The sequence below is a fragment of the Narcine bancroftii genome, chromosome 4, assembly GCF_036971445.1.
Source record: "Narcine bancroftii isolate sNarBan1 chromosome 4, sNarBan1.hap1, whole genome shotgun sequence".
Lineage (NCBI taxonomy): Eukaryota > Metazoa > Chordata > Chondrichthyes > Torpediniformes > Narcinidae > Narcine > Narcine bancroftii.
Genome location: NC_091472.1, coordinates 112,709,941 through 112,730,809, shown reverse-complemented (window position 1 = coordinate 112,730,809; position 20,869 = coordinate 112,709,941). Strand labels below are relative to the sequence as shown.

The window sequence follows — 20,869 nt, the reverse complement described above, 5'->3', positions numbered from 1 at the left end:
CAAAGTGCAGAAGCATACAATTTCCTGTGCTGTATTCCACCTGCTGTTCTGCCCATTTTCCCAACCCGATCAAGTCTATTTGCAGACTTTCTGCTTCCTCAACACTACCCGGTCCTTCATCTAGCTTCGTATCATCCACAAACTGAGCCACAAAGTCATCAGTTCTATCATTTCAATTATTAACATAGAATGTGAAAAGTGGCAGTCCCAAAACCCACCAATTTAATTCCCTAGTCATTGTCAGCCAGCTGGAAAAGGGTCCCTTTATTCCCACTCTTTTCCTTCTGCAACATTTGAACAGGTATATGAATGGGATGGATTTAGAGGAATATGGGCCAAATGAAGCTAAGTGGGACTAGTGTGGGTGGGACATTGTGGGCTAACTTGGGCCGAAGGGCCTGGTTCCACACTATCTGTCTCCATCAGTGCATTGGTTCTTAAGAAATACAGCAAAAGTGTAGATGGTGGATGAGCAGGAATGGTAATAGTAAGTTTGTTTATGCCTTCAACTACCTCTGTGCAAATCCCAATCGTGCTGTCCATTCCTCCCTTTAATCAGAGTGAATATGGAGGTCACCATTATTTGGCATAATCTGGGTTTCAATGTCAAAGTCCAATGACCAGTAGCAGTGGGACTGATGCACCAGCCCAAACATTAGTAGAATTGACAGTAAATGCAAATATAGGCTAGACTAGATCTAGTTCTGGGTAAATGCATCTTTAAGCACCAGGGCCTGGTGAAAATTCATAAATGTTAAATTCTGTGTACAGTATAAGAAGTGCCAGATACTGGTGAACTTGGAGAAGTGAGAAGTGAATGACTGGACTCTTAAAGCAAAGAACTTTCCTGAACATCTACACATTACATACACGTGCGCTTAGAATTAGAAGGGGGTTAAGTTAATAGTAATAAGTTAAAGTTTGATCCTGTTTTTATGATTAAATAAAATTAAAAGCAACTTTTGTTTAAGTAACCATTTGTCTTGGTGAATTTCTAGTGCTGCTGGGTTTTGGGGACCTCTGGGCCCGTAACAGTAATAGTATATGGTAACCTATGATGATGTCCTCCTTTGGAATAGCCACCCGATAAATCAGAGGTGCTTGGAATGGTGGTAGTGAGGCTAGTGCAATAGATGCATTCAAAAGACAATTGGATAGGCATATGGAAGAAAAAAAATTGATGGTTATGGGTGTAAGTTAGGGAGAAAATTGGATTGTTGAGGAGTTGAGCATGGGCTGAAATACCTGAACTCTACCATAATGTTCTATTTAAGTGGCTGACCATCGGCAAAAATGTGGAAAATTGTTCAAAACAGAGGAGTATCAGGCATTGTATTTGTTAAGGCAAACAACATGATAAATAGCAGAGTACAAGATGTGCAGAAAAATAGAGACTTTGCCATACATGATCACTAAATGTGTTCAGGGCTGCATGACAATTGATATTGTTTGAGGTGTAGGGTAGAGAGAGAATGTACAAATCAGGCTCTATAAACAGGAAGGATCTGATAGTATTGGAGAGGGCCCAGATTCACGCTGGATAATTTTATTTATGTGGATTTTTGAGTTACGCTGGGGTTTGCATCTTTGGAATAAAGCAGATTGAGGGAAGATATAATTGAGGCCTAGATTGGGTGAATTGCATTAAGGATTGGAATTAGTGTGAGTGATAGTATGGTTGGATGGGATTTGATGAAAGGAAAAAGGAGTGAAGGTCGGAACTCAGTGGAGGCAAAAATCCACATCATATTGAAGTGCCTGGATGACCACAGGATATACTATAAGAGTCCCACTATGGTGCTGCAGTGGGAACCTTTTGGAATAGCAATTTTCACGTGACAACAAATTCATATAAACTAAATCAGGCACAGGAGTACAGCTGAGAATTGGGAAACAGGATTAGCTTAAATAGGTTTTTCGCTATCGTGAACACAATGTGTCAAAGAATTTATAAAAAATCACACAGAAACAACAAACATTAAGGAAAGGAGCCACTGCTTTATGTTGACTGATAATATGTTTGCCTTACAGATGGACAATTACCATTCATATAAATGAATGCAGAAATATCAGACAGGAATGTCAAATGCTAAAAGAAACTTCCTTTGCTTTGTGTGTGTGTGTGTTAAAGATTTGATTTACCCTGCAGATAAATAATTAATATTCAACAATTAGATGTTTTCGCTGTAAGAAGGAAACGGGAACAACAGTACATGCAATTTGGGCATGTGAGAAAGTGGAAAAGTTTTGGGAAGATCTAAAGCAAGTATTGAATAAAATCACAAAAAGCAACATACCAAAAAATCCAGAGATCTTTCTTCTAAGTAATATAAGAAGTAAAGAATTAGGCCTCAAACTGGATGAAGTGCAAAAAAGATTTATTATGATAGCCTTAGCTGTAGCAAAAAAAAATGTATAATGTCAACTTGGAAATCAGAAGAAAGCATGAGAGTACAGCAATGGTACATAGAAATGAATAAATGTATTCCATTGGAAAAAAATAACACATAATTTAAAAAATAAAGTCACATTATTTGAACAAATTTGGGAGCCGTACATGGAACATAACAGAGAGGGCTTGCCTCAGACCTCCACCCCCTAAAATGATAAGACAAAATGACTTGACCCAGTGTGTAAAAGTAGATGACACATTTTTCTTGTTTATTTTCATTGTGTGATGACATCGTTCAATGGCTTTATTGTATTTTATATGTTGAATGTTTATTGGTTTTGGAGGGGGGTGGGAAGGTAGAGGGGGGAAAAAGGGGAATGTGTATATTTAAGAGGGAAATGTTTGTATGTATTTTGGTTGATATGGTTCACAGTGTGAAAGAGAAAAAAAATAAAAAAAAAACAATTAGATCAAAACCAAAGCTACACAGAAACAAAGGTATTTGATATAATGGGAAACAAACCCTCGAGACATCACTGTGGCAGCTGGCTAATGACCGCTGAAATGAAGAATGACCACACAACCAATAACTGAACTTTATTTGAATCTCTTGCGCTGCTTTTAGGGGACGACCCACTTCCTGCCTCGGGCATACTGGTCTAAGAGAGTGACGTCAGTGTGTTGCGGAGTCACTGCCTGCCCAGCGACGTCCAACCCAGAAGTGGCAACATCTCCCATCTTGTATCAACTGATTGGGGTTGCGATTTGGCCTGTCTAACCACACAGTTGCTCGGCCCACTACACCAGCCCTCCCCCTCCCCAAACCCCAGAATCGCTGCCACTCTTTGAGCAAGTCACAGTATTGTCTTTCGGCGGGTTGCCTATGTGTCTGACCTGGGAATTCAGGTGGGCTGGCCTGAGTCCAAATGCACTGCCTTGAGGTGGTCATGGTAAATATGTCCTGCCGTCTGCCAATGTCCAGGGTGAAAACAAAACCGTCGCGCTGCAACACCTTGAATGGGCCTTCATTGGGGCATTGCAGGCGAGTTCCTTGCTGTCCACTGCAAACGTAAATGAAGTTAGTAGACTGTAAATCTGCAGGGACGTGGCAGGGTGGAGAGCCAGTGTTGGGAAGGTGGCGGAGGTTTCTGCTTACCTGTTTGTTCCCTCAAGCACTGGAGGATGTCAAAGGCACTGGGTTGAGGGCCAGGAGGGTTGAAGTGAATGTCCCTGGGGTGGTAAGCGGGAAGCCGTTCACTATCTCAGTGGAAGACACTGGCAGGACTTCTTTTGATGCTATGCGAATTCCTAACAGCACCCATGGGAGTTCATCCATCTAGTTAGGGCCTTGAAGTCAAGCTTTCAGGGCTGCTTTCAGATGGCGGTGAAAATGTTCGACAAGTCCGTTTGCCTGAGGATGGTAAGCCGTGGTGTGGTGTAAAGGCTGTGGAGAACTTGGCTACATTGGCTCAGAGCGAGGATGTGAACTGGGTCCTTCGGTCCGAGGTGATGTGGGTCGGCACTCCAAAGTGTGCTACAGCTCTGGCGCAAGTCCCTGTGTTACATGTAGGCAGGATTATCGCTTCCGGTCAACGGGTAAAACTGTCAACTATTGTGAATAAATACCGCATACGTTGGCTCACAAGGAACGCCTGTTCCGATGATGTCCACGTGCACATGGTCAAACCGGCATTGCACTAGGTTGAAACTCTGGAGAGGGGCCTTGGTGTGTCTGTGCACTTTGGTGCATTGACAATCCAAGCAAGTCTTAGCCCATAGAGTTACTTCGTGGCGAAAGTCATGCTACACGAACTTGTCGGACAGTAAGCAGATTATGGACCTTATTGAAGGATGTGACAGACTGTGCATTTGGTCAAACACTCACTGACGCCAGGTCGTGGGTAGGATGGGTCTGGGGAAGCCTATGGACATGTCACACAATAAAGTCGGGTTTCCCAGTGAAGGACAGAAATCACTAACCTTCAGGTTGGTAATGAAGGTTCAGTAGGCCTGGACACCAGCATCCTCCACCTGCTATTTAGCCAGATGAGCAATATCAAGCCCTCCTGAAGTAGCGGAGTTGGCCGATCTGGATAGAGCGTCAGCCACAACATTGGATTTGCCTGTGATGTGTCAAATGTCCATTGTATACTCTGAAATGTAGGAGAGGTGTCATTGTTGCCTCACCAACCATGGATCTGAGACCTTGCTGAGTGTCTGAACTTGTGGTCTGTGTAGGCAATGAAAACGCTTCCTCTAACATGTTCTGGAAATGTTGTATTGCTTGGTTAAGAGCCAGCGGCTCATGGTTGAACGTGCTGTATTTGAGTTCTGGTGACCGGAGATGTTTGCTGAAGAAAGCCAGGGGATGCCACTGATCAAGTACAGTGCCAACCACTCTGTCCTATGTGTCTGTTGTAAGGGCCAGGGGTAGAAAGAATCAGGATGAGCCAAAGATATGGCCTCCGCTAGTGCTGCTTTACTTGCCTGGAATGCTTCGATGGTTTCATATGTCCACTGGAGCCCCTTGTCGCCAAGTTTGATGAGGTCGAATAGGGGTTCCATGGCAGCGGCTGCTCCCGGGAGGAAATGATGATAAAAGTTCACCATCCCGAGGAATTCCTGTAGGCCTTTGATGGTGCTCGGCCTTGGGAATCGCTGGATGGTTTGTACCTTATTCGGCAGCGGCTTGTCTAAGAAAATCAATTGTTTCCAGGCCAAATTGGCACTTAGTCCAAACTCCTGCAACCTGTCGAAAAGGCAAGTCAGGTGCATACCGTGTATACTGGCGTCAGGGCTGGGGATGATGATGTCATCCAGATAGATGAAGATGAAATCGAAGTTCCTGCCAACCACATCCATGAGATGTTGAAACACCTTTAATGCAAAAGGCATCCGGAGGAACTGGAAAAGGTCAAAGGGTGTAATAATGGCCGTTTTCGTGATATTGTTAGGATGCACTGGAATCTGATGGTACCCCCTTGACGAGGTCCACCAAGTCTTGAACGAGGGGGATGGGGTATCTATCCGGGCCTGTGATGTCATTGAGTTGTTTGTAGTTACCACATGGACGCCAAAGCCAGATCTTCTGGATCATGTACAGCAGGGATGCCCAGGGGCTGTTTGAACGGCAGTCAATATCCAGCTTCTCCATGGCAGCAAACTCAGTCTTGGCTTGGAGGAGTTTGTCCTGCAGGAGGCTCCGTGCCTGTGCATACACTGGTGGTCCAGTGTTTTCGATGTGGTGCTCCACGCCATGTGCTGGTTTAGCGTCATGGAAATTTGGCACCAACAGTGACGGATACTTGGCCAGTAAAAGGGCATATTTATTGCGGTTCAGAGTATGGATGCCCAATGGCAAAAAGGAATGTCACCGCAGTGTGAGGGGGCATTCCTGGAACATGGTAGCATTGACCAAGCAGCATCTGTTCATGTCTACCTGGAGCTTGTGTGGCTAGAGGAAATTGGCTCTGAGTAGGGCTTGCCCAATGGACACTTCCAATGGAAAACAGTTCGCATGGATTGTGACCAGACAGATGCCGAAGCTTGGCTGCCTGTAGGGGGAGACCCTCGGAATTGTGCTTGAGCTCAAAGTACTTTGGCGGGATAAAGGCTAATTTCTGCACCCGTGTCGACTTGGAATTCCCTCCTTGTCCGCTGATCACTTAGGAAGAATAGGCCTTTGGTGTGCCAATAGCTGAGGCCACTATTGTTGGCTGGCCTGTTCATTTTGCGTTACCGTGCTCGAATTAGCATTGGGGTACGAGTATGGAAGGACGCACTGAAGGGCAATGCGGCCCCATCTGCGGTGGAAGAAACAGTAATCGTTCCATTTGAGTGCTCATTGTGTTACAGTTGGGCCGTGGCAACTGCTGGTGGAACCAACAGAGGGGAAAACCCTGGTACAGGGGCTGAGCCGGAGGCACCGACAGTGTAGATCAGTTGAACATGTATCGGGCTCTGCTGCCGAGTATGGAAAAGTCTGTCAGCTTCCTTGGCTACCAGGTGTGGGGCGCTGAAATCCATCTCTGATATTGTCGAGGAAACATGCGTCAGTAGCTTGAAGAGGAACAAGGCCAAGAATAAGAAATATTTTTTGTGCCCATCCGCTAACGCCATCATTTCGTGCATGAGCTCAGAGGGGTATCTATTGCCCAAGCCTTGCATATTCAGGATGCAGATAGCGCGCTCGTGCGCCTGAGTTCCAGGGAATCGAGGAGGAAACACCGGAATAATTAGTACTTATGCTCCTTAGGAGGATTTTCAATTAAGAAGCTTACTTTAGCTGTGGTACCAGCGTCCAGGGCACTGACAATGCGTCCGAACTTGGTGTCCTCAGAGACAATGCCTCTGACCTGGAACTGTGACTCGGCCAGTTGTAACCAGTTCCTGGGCTGGATGGCCCAGAAGGGCAGCAAATGCATGGCCACTGCATTGGTTGCAGCCATTGTGACTGTAGTGGTAGCAGCATCCTGCATTTTGTCGCGTTCGAGGTGGGTTCCAAAGACATTTGAACCTTCTGGGTCACCACTGTAGCGTCTACTAATGGCAGTGGTACTGTAATGAAGTACGTGCACACATGTGAGTGAACCAGTTACTGACTTTATTTGAATCTCTTACGCTGCTTTAAGGGATCGACCCACTTCCTGTTTGGGACACACTGGTCCAAGGGAGTGATGTCAATGTGTTTCAGAGTCACTGCCTGCCCTGCAACGGACAACCAGGAAGTGATGACATTTCCCAGGCAACGTGTGTTGCCAAACATGGCCTTCTCCTGAGAAGGGTGGGGGGGGGGGGGGTCCACGCCATCTTGTTTCAACTGACTGGGGTCGTGATTTGGTCCGTCTTACTACGTGGTTGCTCGGCCCGCTACACCATCTTAAATATGTAAGGACCGAAACTGAAACAGGATTAACTGTTTGACATTAATAATTTACATTCCTAAAAAAGAACCACAAAGACATGCTGTTAAGAAACAGGAACAATCAACTTCAAAACAAGCTGCTTGTGAAAAATGAACCATTTAAGGTGTACTAAAATACTGTGTGATTTGAGTGAAGTTCAAAGCCAAGAAAAGTTGGCACCATCTTTGCATCCCTTACCCTGCTGGTGTAATATAATGAATTTGGTTGTATATTCTATGATTTTGCTGCGTATCTTCTGCTGTTACAGTGCAGGCTGTATATCACAAATGGGCTTGAGGAATTCCTGTTTTGTAAAGTTCTTGTCTTTCAGAGAAATTTTATACAATTTGTACTTTGCCCTGTACTTTTGTGTTGAACTGTTATAGGTCTTCCAGCTGCTATTATTTAGTTACGCTAAGACAAGTTTGTAGAACACTTAATTCAGGTCTAAATGGGCTTACATTGCCCCAGGCATCAGTGGAATTATGATATAAAAAAACAACTTGGGCCTTGGCAATATTATGACAAACCAGCTTGCGGTAATGGGCCACTGTTTTTTTACCCGGTCCCTAATCTCCAGTCAGCTGCAGGTGTACTGAAATCAAATTATTTTGCTGCATTGTTAGCCTGATTTTAAATCTGCCATTTCAAAAAGGCTCAGTAATCAAGTGTGTTGGTGAAGGATTTACTCTTGTGTTGCTGTTAAGATGGGGGTGGAGTGAAATACCAGAAAGCAAGAAAGAAAAGTAACGGCCTGTCACAGAAAGTTAACAAAGGACCTAAAAATACAAATTAAAAGGTGTTAAAGGCATTAATTTCTTTTCAATTAACCGAGTAATTGTATTATTATATAAGAAAAAAATACTTGATCAAATTTTCTCTCATTGAAGTTATGTTGAAGCCAGATTTGCATCTTGTCATGTTTTCCGATTCTCCCCACCCATGATCAAGGGAGCTCTATTCAGTGGATGAATGGCCAGTTATGCAATGGTCAGTTCATTGACCAGGTATATTGCGAGGAATTTGGCTTTTTCTAATATGCAGCATCTTGATGTAGGAGGGTCTGTAACGAAAAGAAGGTACAAGCATTTTTATTAAGGAGCAAGGCAAAGATCTATAACCAATGTTTTGAGCCTGAGCCCTTCATCAAGGTACCTTATGTCAAGGCCCGCCCAAAACGTTGCTTATGTATTTTTTGCCTCTGATGGACACTGTGGGACCTGCTGAGTTTCACCAGTACTTTTGTGTATTAACTACAATCACAGTGTCTGCAGACTTTCTCATTTCACAGCAATTTTATGTCTTCTTGCTTTTTAATGTACAGCAAGGTGCACCTCACCCAATGATATTCATCGTCATTGGCATCAATGGAAAGCAATTTCCTCCCATAATCAGGAAGTGAGAAATCGTGGAACCTGCTGTTGGCTGTACTTACTCTCACATCAAATTTTTCACATCTCTTCTTCGCTACTCCACATCCCTTGCGCGCTCCACCCTTTTCAACACCAACTCTCTATGCTCCAATCCTAGAAAATAGAATCGGATGTCATTAATTGACCCCTGAGATAAGAATGTCATGAAGGTACATGTAACTGTTTTGCAGCTACTTGCTGTTTTATCGTTGTTTTGAGTAATTTCCGCTTCAGTCCTCTATCAGGAACATGCATAATTGACAACGAAAGGTGGGTTTGAATTTATATTTATGATATCATAATATTCCAGATACCTTCATAAAGATAACAAAGAATCTGTTGGGGATGGTTGCTGTTATGATCTAGTCCCCAAATATTTATTGCTCAGTCAGATGTCAGATATTTAAAGAACTGAGATTATCTGGTCATTATCACATGGCAGATTGCAAAAATGTACTGCTGTGTTTTATGTACTACTCCTTCAACTGGACTTTAAAAGTACCATAATTCATTAACTGAAGCCACTTTGTGACACCCTGGGAAGCTAATCTTATCCCAGTCTTTTGTTTAATACATCCTTTATCTTCTGTTGGCACACATTTCCTCTCAAACTATTCCCACTCTGATGCACAGTAACAGAGCAACACATTCAAAGGCAGTTTCTATTACACCATCAACACAGTAATTTATAATTGAAGTTTAAAGTCAAAATGTGGTGCTATGAAGAAGGGGCAGCATTATACTTAAGCTCAAGCTGAAGAGGACAATTGTTGTTGATAACCTACAATGTGTGCATTACAACAGGTGACTGATAGATTATATATCTATTAATAAAAATAAAGGAAAGCACAAAACTAAAATCTTAGTAGACCTGCCTGGATTGTCAGAATCTTGGAATACTGTTGTCAGCAATCTTTGATGTCAATAACTTTAAATCACTGATAGTTGCAAATTAGATCAAATTTATGAAACCACAGCTGGCTGTCTGGGATTAGGGATGGTGAAAAAAAAAAGATCTAGTTAATGTTTTTTTAAATTTAGAGATACAGTGAAGCCCCTCCACCCATGAGCCCATGTCGACCAAATACACAATTTCATCATGTGTTTCTGTGAAACGCAAATTTCGCAAGTGGTAATATTGGGCAAATGTGGTCTGTGCTGATCAGCTTTCATATGCAATCACCTTGGGGGCACATACATCTTGTTTTGAGCCCATCTGACCTGGACCAAACTTCATGCCAATGCTAATTTATCAATAGGGCAAATATAGAGACCCTGAATATTTCTTCCTCCCTCCCCCCCCCCACCAACCATTGGACTGGAAGTCACCAGAAGCCTGCAGTATGTGTGTTTCCTTTGACCACATTATGTTAGCAGGTTTATAATTTCCTTTCCCTCTTTGCTTGAATAGTGGAGTGACATTTGTGATTTTCCAGTTCTCTGGAACCATGCCAGAATCTATTGAATCCTGAAAGATCATTATCAATGCCTCCACAATCTCTGCAGTTGCTTCTTTCAAAACCTGAGGGTGCAATCCATTTGATACAGGAGACTTATCTACCCTTAGACTATTCAGCTTTCAGAGCACCTTCTCCCTCGCAATAGTAACTGCATTCATTTCCCTTCCCTGATACCCTTGGACATCTGGCACACTGCAAATGTCTTCCACTATGTGCATTTAAATATAATGCCTTCCATCCTGTATTTGTTTAAAAAAATAAAACTCTTTCCCTGTTGCATTACAACTCACCCATGACTGCAATTTTGCCCCATCTGCCTGCTCCTCCACATAATCTCCCAACCACCTACCAGTAGCCCCTTTTACACAGATCATGAAAGTTGGATTTTGTGCTCTATGTTAAAAAAAAATGAAGGTGGATGGGGGGGGGGGGTGGGGTGGTCCCAATCTTACCCATCTTTGATACGCCAAGAGGGGTTCTGCCATTGGTGGAGGTGGCACTCCACGACCAATCTTGCCAGGTCAAACCCACGACGAAAGTGAAGGAAATTCAAAAGTGGTGGAGCGTGGCACTCCATGACCAATCTTGCCAGGTCAAACCCACGATGAAAGTGAAGGAAATTCAAAATTGTAGCAACTTCATCAGTATCAACAAATTCGAGTTAACACGCAGGATACAGACAGGCAGATTAGATTCAGCATAGAATTCAGCATTATGGTTTTGAGTTGGTAGGAAGAAGTACCTGCCCTGATCTTCCCTCTTTCAGTAGAGGGGTGAATTGGCTAAAACTCGAGCATCACGCATGCGTTCTGGCCAACCCATGTACACATCTGTGATGCTGGAAAATAAAAGGGATTAATGTTTAGATTGATGTATGCAGAAACTTACACATTCATTGATAAATACAGATTGTAACTGAGGCCAGGTTTATTACCAGCAGTTGTGGTCAATCATAGCTTGCAGAACAATCGAGTACCACCCTTTCCGATTGTTGTATGCTTGTGGTTCCTCATGGTGGGGGGGGGGGGTGCAATGATGGGAATATGTGTGCCATCAAAAAACACCAGCACACATTGGATACCTCCATTCAGCAAATCCGTTAATTGTCTCCTGAAGACATGCCCTACTTGTTCAACAAAACATTTAGAGGCCACCCGCAATGCTTCAGTAATCTGGCGTACCAACACAAACACTGTGGAGAGTTGATACCAAAAATACAACTGATGGATCGATATTGACATGGGGTTGCATACCACCACAAAGCTATGGCAAGTCAAAGGCAGGGTTCCAGATGCTATCGCCAGTTTGTCTCTCTTGTGCCTCAAGTGAGGCTCAATGAGTTCCAATATAAAGTCAAAAGTGTTCCGAGACATACGAAAGTGACATCTCCATTCATCGGCATCAACGTTATTGAGGACATTATCCCAGAACACAGGCTCCTGAGGCCTCTCTCTTCTACATCCTTCTATTGGATATTAACGCAAATTGACTCAGAAGAATCAAATGACGCACTTTACGGCGTTTAAGATCTGCGCACTTTTCTGCCTCCCTGCTTCTGCTCAAACTGTCCTCCTATGCGTTTCTGATTGTACGAAGACTTTCTTCTAATGATTGTGACATTTCTTGCTTCATCATTTCGATTACGACGCTCAGCAGCTTTGATTGAGTTCTAAGACAGTGCAGAATGTACAAGGCTATTAAACACATCTTTTGTTCCAGCGCTATTTTGAGTGCGCAGCTGTGACACTTCAGGCGCATATGTTTTATGTCATAGTTGACTCCAAGTTGATGCGATAAACGTCCTACCTCCTTTGCTTTGGGAAGCCAGCTTGCAGTGTGAAATAGCTCATGGAGCCGGCTTTTTTGTGCTCAGTGTGAATACACAAACCAATTTCCAAAGACGGGTCACGTCTGCAGAAGTCCTGTGGCTTTACAATCTAAGAAGGCCTACTACTTGTACGCTGTCCCTTCCTCTTCACTTTGGTTTCCTACTAACCCTGTGAATCACGGGTGATTGGTGGGGAGGGGGGGATATTAAGGGACTCTATTTTGCCCCGTTGATAAATCAGCCGCACACTAAGAGGGAATATCACTGAACTTACTGCCAGGTCATCCACATTCGAAGCTGGGAACTGCACAAAATGTCATCGAAGCTTGGGACTATAAATGAAGAAAGAAAAGGTTGCAGTTCGGTCAATTATGAAGGATGAAAGATTGGTTTTTTTTTCTGGATAAAAGCTCCCCCTCGGGTTGTGTGCGGATGGAGTGCTGGTGCAGATCAGCCTTGAAATAATTGAAAGGCGGTGGAATTTCGACAGGCTTCCTCCAGTTCTTCCATTGACTTGACCCCAAAAATGTCAAGAATTGCTCATGCTGGCTGTGCAACTTTTCAGAATTGGTGGGGGTTGAGGCCTTCAATTGGACAGAGGAGCCATGGGGAAGGGTTTTGGCTTGAAACATTGCCTTGCAGAGATCCTGCCCGAGCCGAGGAGTGGGTCTGCCTCACATTTTTGGTTTGGTTGAAATGATCTGGAGTGTGGGAAGAGTCTTGCTCTCCAGGCCTTCATCTTCATTGCCCGGGGCCATGGAACGAGACCCGTGCATGCAGCCTGGGTTGGAGGGCGGGGCCTTGTGGAGCGTCCCGGCCTCGCCCACCGAATGTGTGCGCGCTCCAGCCGCCACCACCGCCCGGGGGGAGCGACCACGTCGGCGGCAGCCACAGCACGTCCTTCGGAGCTCGCCGTGCCTGCGTTTGACGGGAAGCAGATGTCAGGCGGCCCGGGACAGGCGCGCTGGCTGTGGGGCCTGGCGCTGGCCCTAGGCCTGGCGCTGGCCCAGTCGGCCTGCTGCCTGGCGGAGCCTGACGGCGGAGACACAGTGACGACCGCGTCCGCCGTCCGATCGCTGGGCGATGCCAACTGGACGCTCATCCTGACCGGCGAGTGGATGCTGCAGTTGTGAGTGAGGGCCCCCGGGGCGGGTGGGTCCGGGGATCCCCGCCGGAGCGCACCCGGTCAAGCAGACCCCTGGAGTCTGTCGGTGCAGCAAGGCTGCGGGTGGCTGTTTTGGTGCGCGCTCCAGCATTTGGATGGCGCCTGGATTTCAACGCAGTGGTGCAGCCCCTTCACACGAGGGCCGGGACTGGTGCAACTCCAGTGGGTTTCTTTGCATCCCAGCCTTGAGCTGCTACCATTGCGTGCTGATCAAGCCTGTGCCATGGTCAGAAATATACTTCGGTTGTCCAAATTATTGTCTGATATTTCCAGCCATACTATGCAAGAACGTTTTCTGTGGCACAGTCCAAAAGTGCTGGAGAAACTCGACATCTAGAGAAGTTAGGAAGCCAAGGGTATTGGCCTGAGCCCTTGGTCAAGAAATGAGTAAAAAAAAAACAGACTGGCTTCTGAATAAAAGAAGGTTGGTGGGAGGAGAAGAAGAGTGAGAAAGGGGCACGGAGAGGAGTACAGGCTAGCAGGGCGCAGGCACTGTGATGTAGTAAATACACAAACGTGTAGGCAACACAACGTCCATAGGCGGTAAAGCCAAATAACCAAAGTTTCAGGCCTGAGTCCTCAAGGTCTTTTTTTTTGCAGGGAAAGAGGGCTTAATTGTTGTCCTGTGTTTCTGCTCTTACCTCCCTTCCTTTTTTTAATCAGACACTTCCCTGCTTTTGCTCATGTCTTGATAAAGGGCTCATTCGAAATGTTGGTTAGCCTTTACTTCCTATCGATGTTGCATGATGTGCTGAGTTTCTGCAGCAGTTCCATGTCTGTCAGTTGAGTCATCTTAAAGGGATGCAAAATACAGCGACGTCTATAGAAGTTAGGAAGTCAAAGGTAATCAACGTTATTGGCCTGAGCCCTTAGTCGAGAAATGAGTAAAAAAAAACCAGACAGGCTTCTGAATATTGACAGCTTGGCCAGAAAACTAAGTTTCTGAATGTCCCAAATAAGAAATTGGTATTAGAGGATATTAATGTAACAGAAAATCATTGAACATTGTGCATTTTTCAGATTCATTGCAAATTTCATCAAATATTTGGCTGGGGTGCAAGCTCAGCTCTTACCATACTACTTTTTGCGGCTTTAGGTTTGTACAAAAAAAGTTGCATCGGCTGTTTAAGAAGTGTGATGTTACTTCGATTTTATATTTTGTTTCTGAGGCAAAGTTTGAGAAATTTTATGTTGTTGCACAAAGTAAAATTGCAGATTTTAGATAATTTTTTACTGGACAGCACCATTCTGCTACACCAATGTTTCAAATTCATTCTGCGGTACACTGTTCTTACCCTTGAAAGGCATCCCTTTCAAAAGCGTAACCCCGCACAACATATATAACTAGAGGTTCTTGACAAAGGGTCTGGCCCAAAACTGGTCCAGAGAGTTCCTCCAGCAGATTGTTCTTTAGACTCCAGTGTCTGGAGTCTCCAGAATCCTACATATTTAAATAGTTTGGCAATTAGCATCAAAATATGGGTAATTACAACCAATTATAAATAGTCTTGGTCTCTTCATTTCCTGAAATCTTCTCAGCAAGTTGCTCTTGCCATCTCAATAATGCCCAATTTAGCCACTGACCATTTCATTAGATCAGCATCTTCTTTTCATCAACATCTGTCCACATAAAGCTAAGTCGTTCCAATAAATTGCTGGAGGAACTCAGCGAGTCAGTAAGCATCTCTGGGAGATGATGGAGGAGTGGGTGGGGGAACAGGTTACCTGATTCATTAAATTCCCCTATAGATTCTCAAAGCCTTACTTAGAAGAACTGTTTGGGACCTCAAATGGTGGTGAGGGAGGAGGTGCAAGTACATCATTTATTGTGATCACAGGGGTAGTTACTGAGGGGATGATTCATGGGAAAGGATGAATAGATGAGGGAGTTGCGGATGGAGAAATCCATACAGAAAGCAGAGAATAGAGGGGAAGGGAAGATGTGTCTGGTAGTGGGGTCATGTTTTAGGTGGCAGAAATTGTGGAGAATAATACGTTGGAAGCAGAGGCTGTTGGTGGGGCAAGGGGGTGGTGAAATGAGGAAGATTAGACAAAGGAACCATGTCTTGGTTGTGTTCTTGGGATTGGTTGGGCCAGAACAGATGTGTGGAAATGGGGGTGAGGGCTGAGTCAATGACAGTAGAGAGGAAGCCATGTTTTTTTGAAGAGGGGCATCTCGGATGTTCTTGCATGCAAGACTTCCTTTCAGGAACAGAGACATCCCACCCCAGTGGATATTGCTGAACCCCCTGAGTTCTTCTAGCAGTCTGAATTTTGTGCCAGTTTCTAGATATCTGTATTGTGTGTCTATTTTTATTGTCTATATCTCTGAACATTGTTATTTTTAAACAAGACCCCTCTGTAAAATGAAGTATATTTGGCAGTTTATCATTAACAAATAGGAGCAGAAGACTGCACTGGTATTCAATACAATTATGGCTGATCATGTGACCTCAGTGCCCTGTTCCTGCTCCCACCCTCCCCCTCCCCTCCCCAAACTCCTTCATCCCTTGGACCACATCCAACTCCCTTCTGATAATAGTGAATGAGCTGGTCTCAACAAATTTTTTGTGGTCAGGAGTTTAACTCTCTTAATGAAGAGGTTTCTCCCCATCTTGGTCCTAAGTGACTGACCCTTGAGACTGTTTCCCCAACGTCAGGAACATTCTTTCTGAATCTAACCAGTCTAGTCCTGCTGGAATTTTGTGTTTCACTAAGATTTCCCTCTCATTCTTCTACCTTCCATTAAGTTTAACCCTAGTCTATTTTTTTTTCCCAAATGAGATTATAAAAATACTAAAAGTCACACATTAAAGAATAATGCATCATGAATTTGAGAATCTATTTTCTGGATATTTGGAATTTTGTAAGAAACTAGTTGTGGCTTAAATACTTTCTGAGCATGAATAAAAAGTCTGTTTGGCATTCAGGCAAAATGAAATTATTTCATTGACGCGTATTTCGGACTTGGATATCCATCAAGTTGCAAGTTTCATAAATTTGCACAGTGGTAGTGGAAGAGACAGAGATGCCCATTTCAAAATGTGGCTTGGTGAAATTTATCCATTTAATTAATCAAGGACAGCTGTGGTTCCTACAAAAATCAGAATAATTCTTTCCTGATTAAATCTGTACTTGGTGGAGGTAGTAGAGGATACCACCCTATTTACCCTTGCCCACATCCTTCACCTGCTATTCTTGCAAAGGGATAGTCCCAGCCATAAGTTCATAAGTGCCATGTCAACACTGATATTGAATTAATGTTAGGTTGTTGAGGTTAAATGGAGTTAGTTGATCATTGTGCCAGGCTGAATGTACCCAGACAGCACCCACTGTGCTGTGTAAAGCCACTGATTAGCGTAGAAAATTATAGCACAGTGCAGGCCCTTCAGCCCATGATGTTCTGCTGATCTATTGGAAATCTACTCCACAACAATCTAATTTTTCCCTGCATCACATAACCCTTTATTTTCCATTCATCCCACCGAAGAGTCTTTTGAATATCCCTATTGTACCAGCCTCCACAACCACCCCTGGCACTCCATTCCCGGTATTCACCACTGTTTGAATAAAAATATTACCTTGATATCTTCCTCCCCTAAACTTTCCTCCATTCATCTTAAATACATGTCCTCTTCTAGGCAGCAAATCTCACAAGTGAAATAAGGGATATTAACATCTAGTCCTATACATCATTCCTCCTATTGTCACTCCAGGAAAAAGGTGTCAGCTGCTAAAAGACTTGAATTAAAAGCCATGTTATATCAATGATGCTGGAAGATTTGCCACAACTGAACTGAGGCTTGAAAACAAGAAAGGTTGTGGCAGGAAAGATCAGAGGAGTTCTGATGGGAATAGTTTGTGGGGGAGAAGACACACTACAGTAAAGCCACACTCGGTAGCAGCAGTTGTGAGGAGCTGATTTCGGAGATGTCATGAGTGTTCAAATAAATGCATCTGTCAGATTTGTTGTGAAGTGGATAATGAAGCATTCTAACCACATTTTTAAAAATAAGCTGATGCATTTGCATTAGGCAAGAGCCCTTTGGGTTACAAACCTTAGAGGGTGGAAGCATGTTAAGATCCCAATCCATCATCTTTGAATTTAAATTTAGACATGCAGCACAGTAGCATGCGATTTCAGCCCATGAGTCTGTGCCACCCAATTTATATCCAATTAACCTACACTCCCGGTACATTTCAAACAGTGTGAGGAAACCAGAGCCCCACGCAGACACGGGGAGATTGTACAAACTCTTTGCAGGCAATGCGGGATTCGAACCCTGATCCTGATCACTGGCACTGTGAAGGTGTTATGCTAACTGCTATGCCAGCCGTGCAACCCCATGATTATAGTTTATCTTGAGGATCTGCACAGCTCAGAGTTGCTGGAAAAAACTCATTTACAGCACAGTACAGGCCCTTCAGCCCATAATGCTGTGCTCACCCATGAAAGCCTAAACAACCGTCTAATCCTTCCCTACCTCATACCCATAAGCCCCTGATTTTCTTTCATTCATGTGCCTATCAAGCAATGTCCATATGGTACCAGCCTCCACCACCACCTCAGGTAATGTATTCCAGGCACTCACCAGTCTGTGTATGTTAAAAAAAAATAAAAAAAAATGCTTCTGTCATTTCCTTCAAAACTTCCCTCAGCTCCCCTTAAACCTTTGTCCCCTGGTTTCTGCTGTTGTTGCTTCGGGAGAAAGGTGTTGGATGCCCACCCTACCTCAGCTGGCATAATCTAATATTCCTCCATTAAGTCTCCTCTCATCCTTTGTCACTCCTGTGACAGAAGTATATAGATTTTTTTTGGGGAGATAAATTGGGAAAGGTTTGTTAGAGTAGGTTACATACAAACACTTTAAAGCAGATCTTATTTGAAATACTGGAGCTTTGCTAATGCTAGACATATCAGGCCCACAGCCTTTGCAAGAGTTTTTGAGGGTGCCCAAGAAACTTCACTAATGGATTGTTGTTTACAAAGAAAGCAACAGATGAAAGATCTTGCCAGAGCCGCAGATTGTCTGGAGCTGTTCTAGGAGGGTCATGTGGTTTTACAAGCAGAGAGACTCAAACACTTTCTCTGAGTGAGTGTGAGAGAGAGAGAGAGAGAGATCAGTTTTATAGTGTTACAGCCAGCAACAGCAGCTGGGACTGGAACAGGACAAGCTGGCAAGCTTGTGGAAAGCCCCATTTGGAAGACAGGTTGTGAGTTCTTGGTTTGGCCTGGTCAAAGCCCTTGTGGTTCATGCAAGAGGGGAGGATGGGCTGTCTAATGTTTCACTTGAAATAAGAGAAAAAAAAGGAACTCTGTGGTGACCTGAAAGAAAGAGGTTATCATCTGGAGAAGCCTGAAGGGGCAAGTTTCATCAGCAAGACTCTAAAGTGGCTGATGGAAGTAAATCAGTTGTGGATGTCCTGGAACAACAAATCTCTCTCTGAAAACTGACAAGAACCTTCCTGAGCAGTAACCATTTACTTTCAAGCACCAAAGCCTGGTGAACTTTATAAATGCTAAATTCTATGCACAGTACAAGAATTGCCTGCAACCAGTGAATTGGAGGAATGAGAAGTGAGATTGGACTGTAAATCAAAAACTTTTCTGAACTTACACACACATTACATACACATGTACTTAGAATTAGAAGTGGGGTTAAGTTTGGTTAATTAAGTCAATCGTGATGTTAAAGTGGGATTCTGTTTTCATGTTTAAAGATAATTAAAAGCAACTTTTGTTTAAGTGACCATTAGTCTTGGTAAATATCTATTGCTGCTGGGTTTATGGGTCCTCTGGGCTCATAACACTCCAAAGAGTAAATCCCTAGCTTTGTCAACCTTAATTCATATGACATGTTCTTCAATCCAGGAAATCCAAGTAAATCTCCTCTTTACCTTTCTCCAAAGCATCTACATCCTTCCTGCAATGAGATGACCAGGTGAAGCTCCCTGTACTACTTGAACCCTTATCATAAACTACCTCACCACCACCAAAATATCTGTATAACTCTTGAAAAATCACTTTTTCTTGCACTAACTGCAACTATAAACATCTATCCCTTCATTATGACAGTATCTTTCTCCATACACAAAAAGCTTTTTGGTGTTTCGGTTAAATGGATTTTTCGGATAACTGAATAATGGCCTGAAGCAGCCCAGTAGCATCAGTGGAATACTTGTATTGGTTAACAAAAGAAAATGGAAGATCAGCCCTCTATAATCCCCAACACCTCCCATTGCCGTCACCAATTCCTCAACACTTCCCCACCGCCATCCCTGCTCCTGCCCGGGAGGCCGCTTTCCTTGATGATGCCGAGACAGCGGAGAACCAAGTACGGTACAAGGTAAAGAAGAAATTAAAAGAGAGAGGGAGTTACCTGAAGTGAGGACAATCTCCCCAATGCGCTGCCTGACCCACTGACTTCCTCCTGTCACTCACTAATGGCACAAGGTTCCAACCTGCTTCTCTGAGCTGGTATCCAGCTGTTCAGCGCATTTCTTCCTGGATGGTTCTGGGCCCTGTTGTTACCAAACTGGCACTAACTACACATTACAACCCCACATGAGCATGTCGGGTGAATTTTTTTTAACGTGAAGTCATGTCCCTGTCAAAAAAAAAATTGGATAATTGAACTTTTCGGTTAACTGAATTTCCGATCTGGGAAAATGTACTGTATCTGTTTCTGTCTTGGCATATATTGGTGAGTTAATTTATATTATCGTAGTTAGTGCATTTTGCGTACCTGTGTGGCTGCAGCAATAATAATTTCAGTCCATCTGTACTTACGCGTATGATAGTAAACGATCATCACATGCAGGCAGAGGGGATTTGGTTTAAGTTGAGATCGTGTTTGGTGCAGACATGGGCCGATGGGCTTTTTTCTGAATTGTACTATTCTATGTCTAAACTGAAATATTAATATGCTGGGGAATTTAGGTTATGTATTATTGAGCCTTAACCCCTGTGTTGATTTTCCCTCCCTATTTGACAGCCTTGTGCCTATTTGTGTCCATTGAAGTGTGGCACAACCACGAATTTACTCTCCAGAGTATCATTTTCTGCTTGACTCTGACTTTAATTATTGGAGGAAGTGAAGCCCATGTCATTTGGAAGCATTTCCATTTCTTGAGTACCATTCATTAAATTCAATGCCGGTCAGAAATGAAAACAGAAAATGCTGAACCTGTTTGGGTAGCATTGGTGGAGAAATGGTTTATTTATGGTAAATGTTTGCACTGTGAGATGCTGCTACAAAATAACAAATTGCACGACTTGTTCATGGCAATAAATTCTGATTCTGAAGCTTCAAACATTAGGAAGATTTTCGCCACCAGCTACCAATTCCATCCAGTCAAATGGCATAGCCCAACTTGTCCATGCTGACCAGAATGGCATTTGGTCCGTCTTCCTTCTAAAACTCTCCATCAAAAAATCTATCCAAATGTTTATTGAATGTCAAAATTGTGTCTACTTCTGCAGCTCCATCTGACTGCTCAGTTCAGATACCACCTCTGAGTGGAAAAAGTTGTCTCCGGGCTCTCTTGATCTCTCCCAGCTCACCTTAAACCTATGCCTTCTAGTTCTAGACTCATCTACCTTGGGAGAATGAGTGTGAGAATTGACTTTATCCATGCCCTTCATTATTTTATAAAGCTCCATAAGGTCCACCCCCTCTCCCTCCTACGATTATACCTATCCAACTTC

General features: G+C 43.7%; 1 protein-coding gene and 1 long non-coding RNA gene across 2 annotated transcripts in view; one reads left to right on the top strand and one right to left on the bottom strand.

Moving 5' to 3' along the window:
• Positions 1-2,310: 2,310 nt before the first annotated feature.
• Positions 2,311-13,231, bottom strand: LOC138761003 (uncharacterized). Its single transcript, XR_011356060.1, has 4 exons — positions 11,103-13,231; positions 10,621-11,006; positions 8,732-8,822; positions 2,311-8,359 (listed from the first exon to the last, which is right to left on the bottom strand). It is a non-coding gene; the product is annotated as an uncharacterized lncRNA (long non-coding RNA).
• Positions 12,700-20,869, top strand: part of tmx4 (thioredoxin-related transmembrane protein 4) — a 103,764-nt gene continuing 95,594 nt past the window's right edge. Inside the window, exon 1 of the mRNA XM_069932439.1 lies at positions 12,700-13,125. Within this exon, the coding sequence (XP_069788540.1) occupies positions 12,827-13,125 (299 nt within the window). The 5' untranslated portion in view covers positions 12,700-12,826. The remainder of the gene's footprint in view (positions 13,126-20,869) is intronic.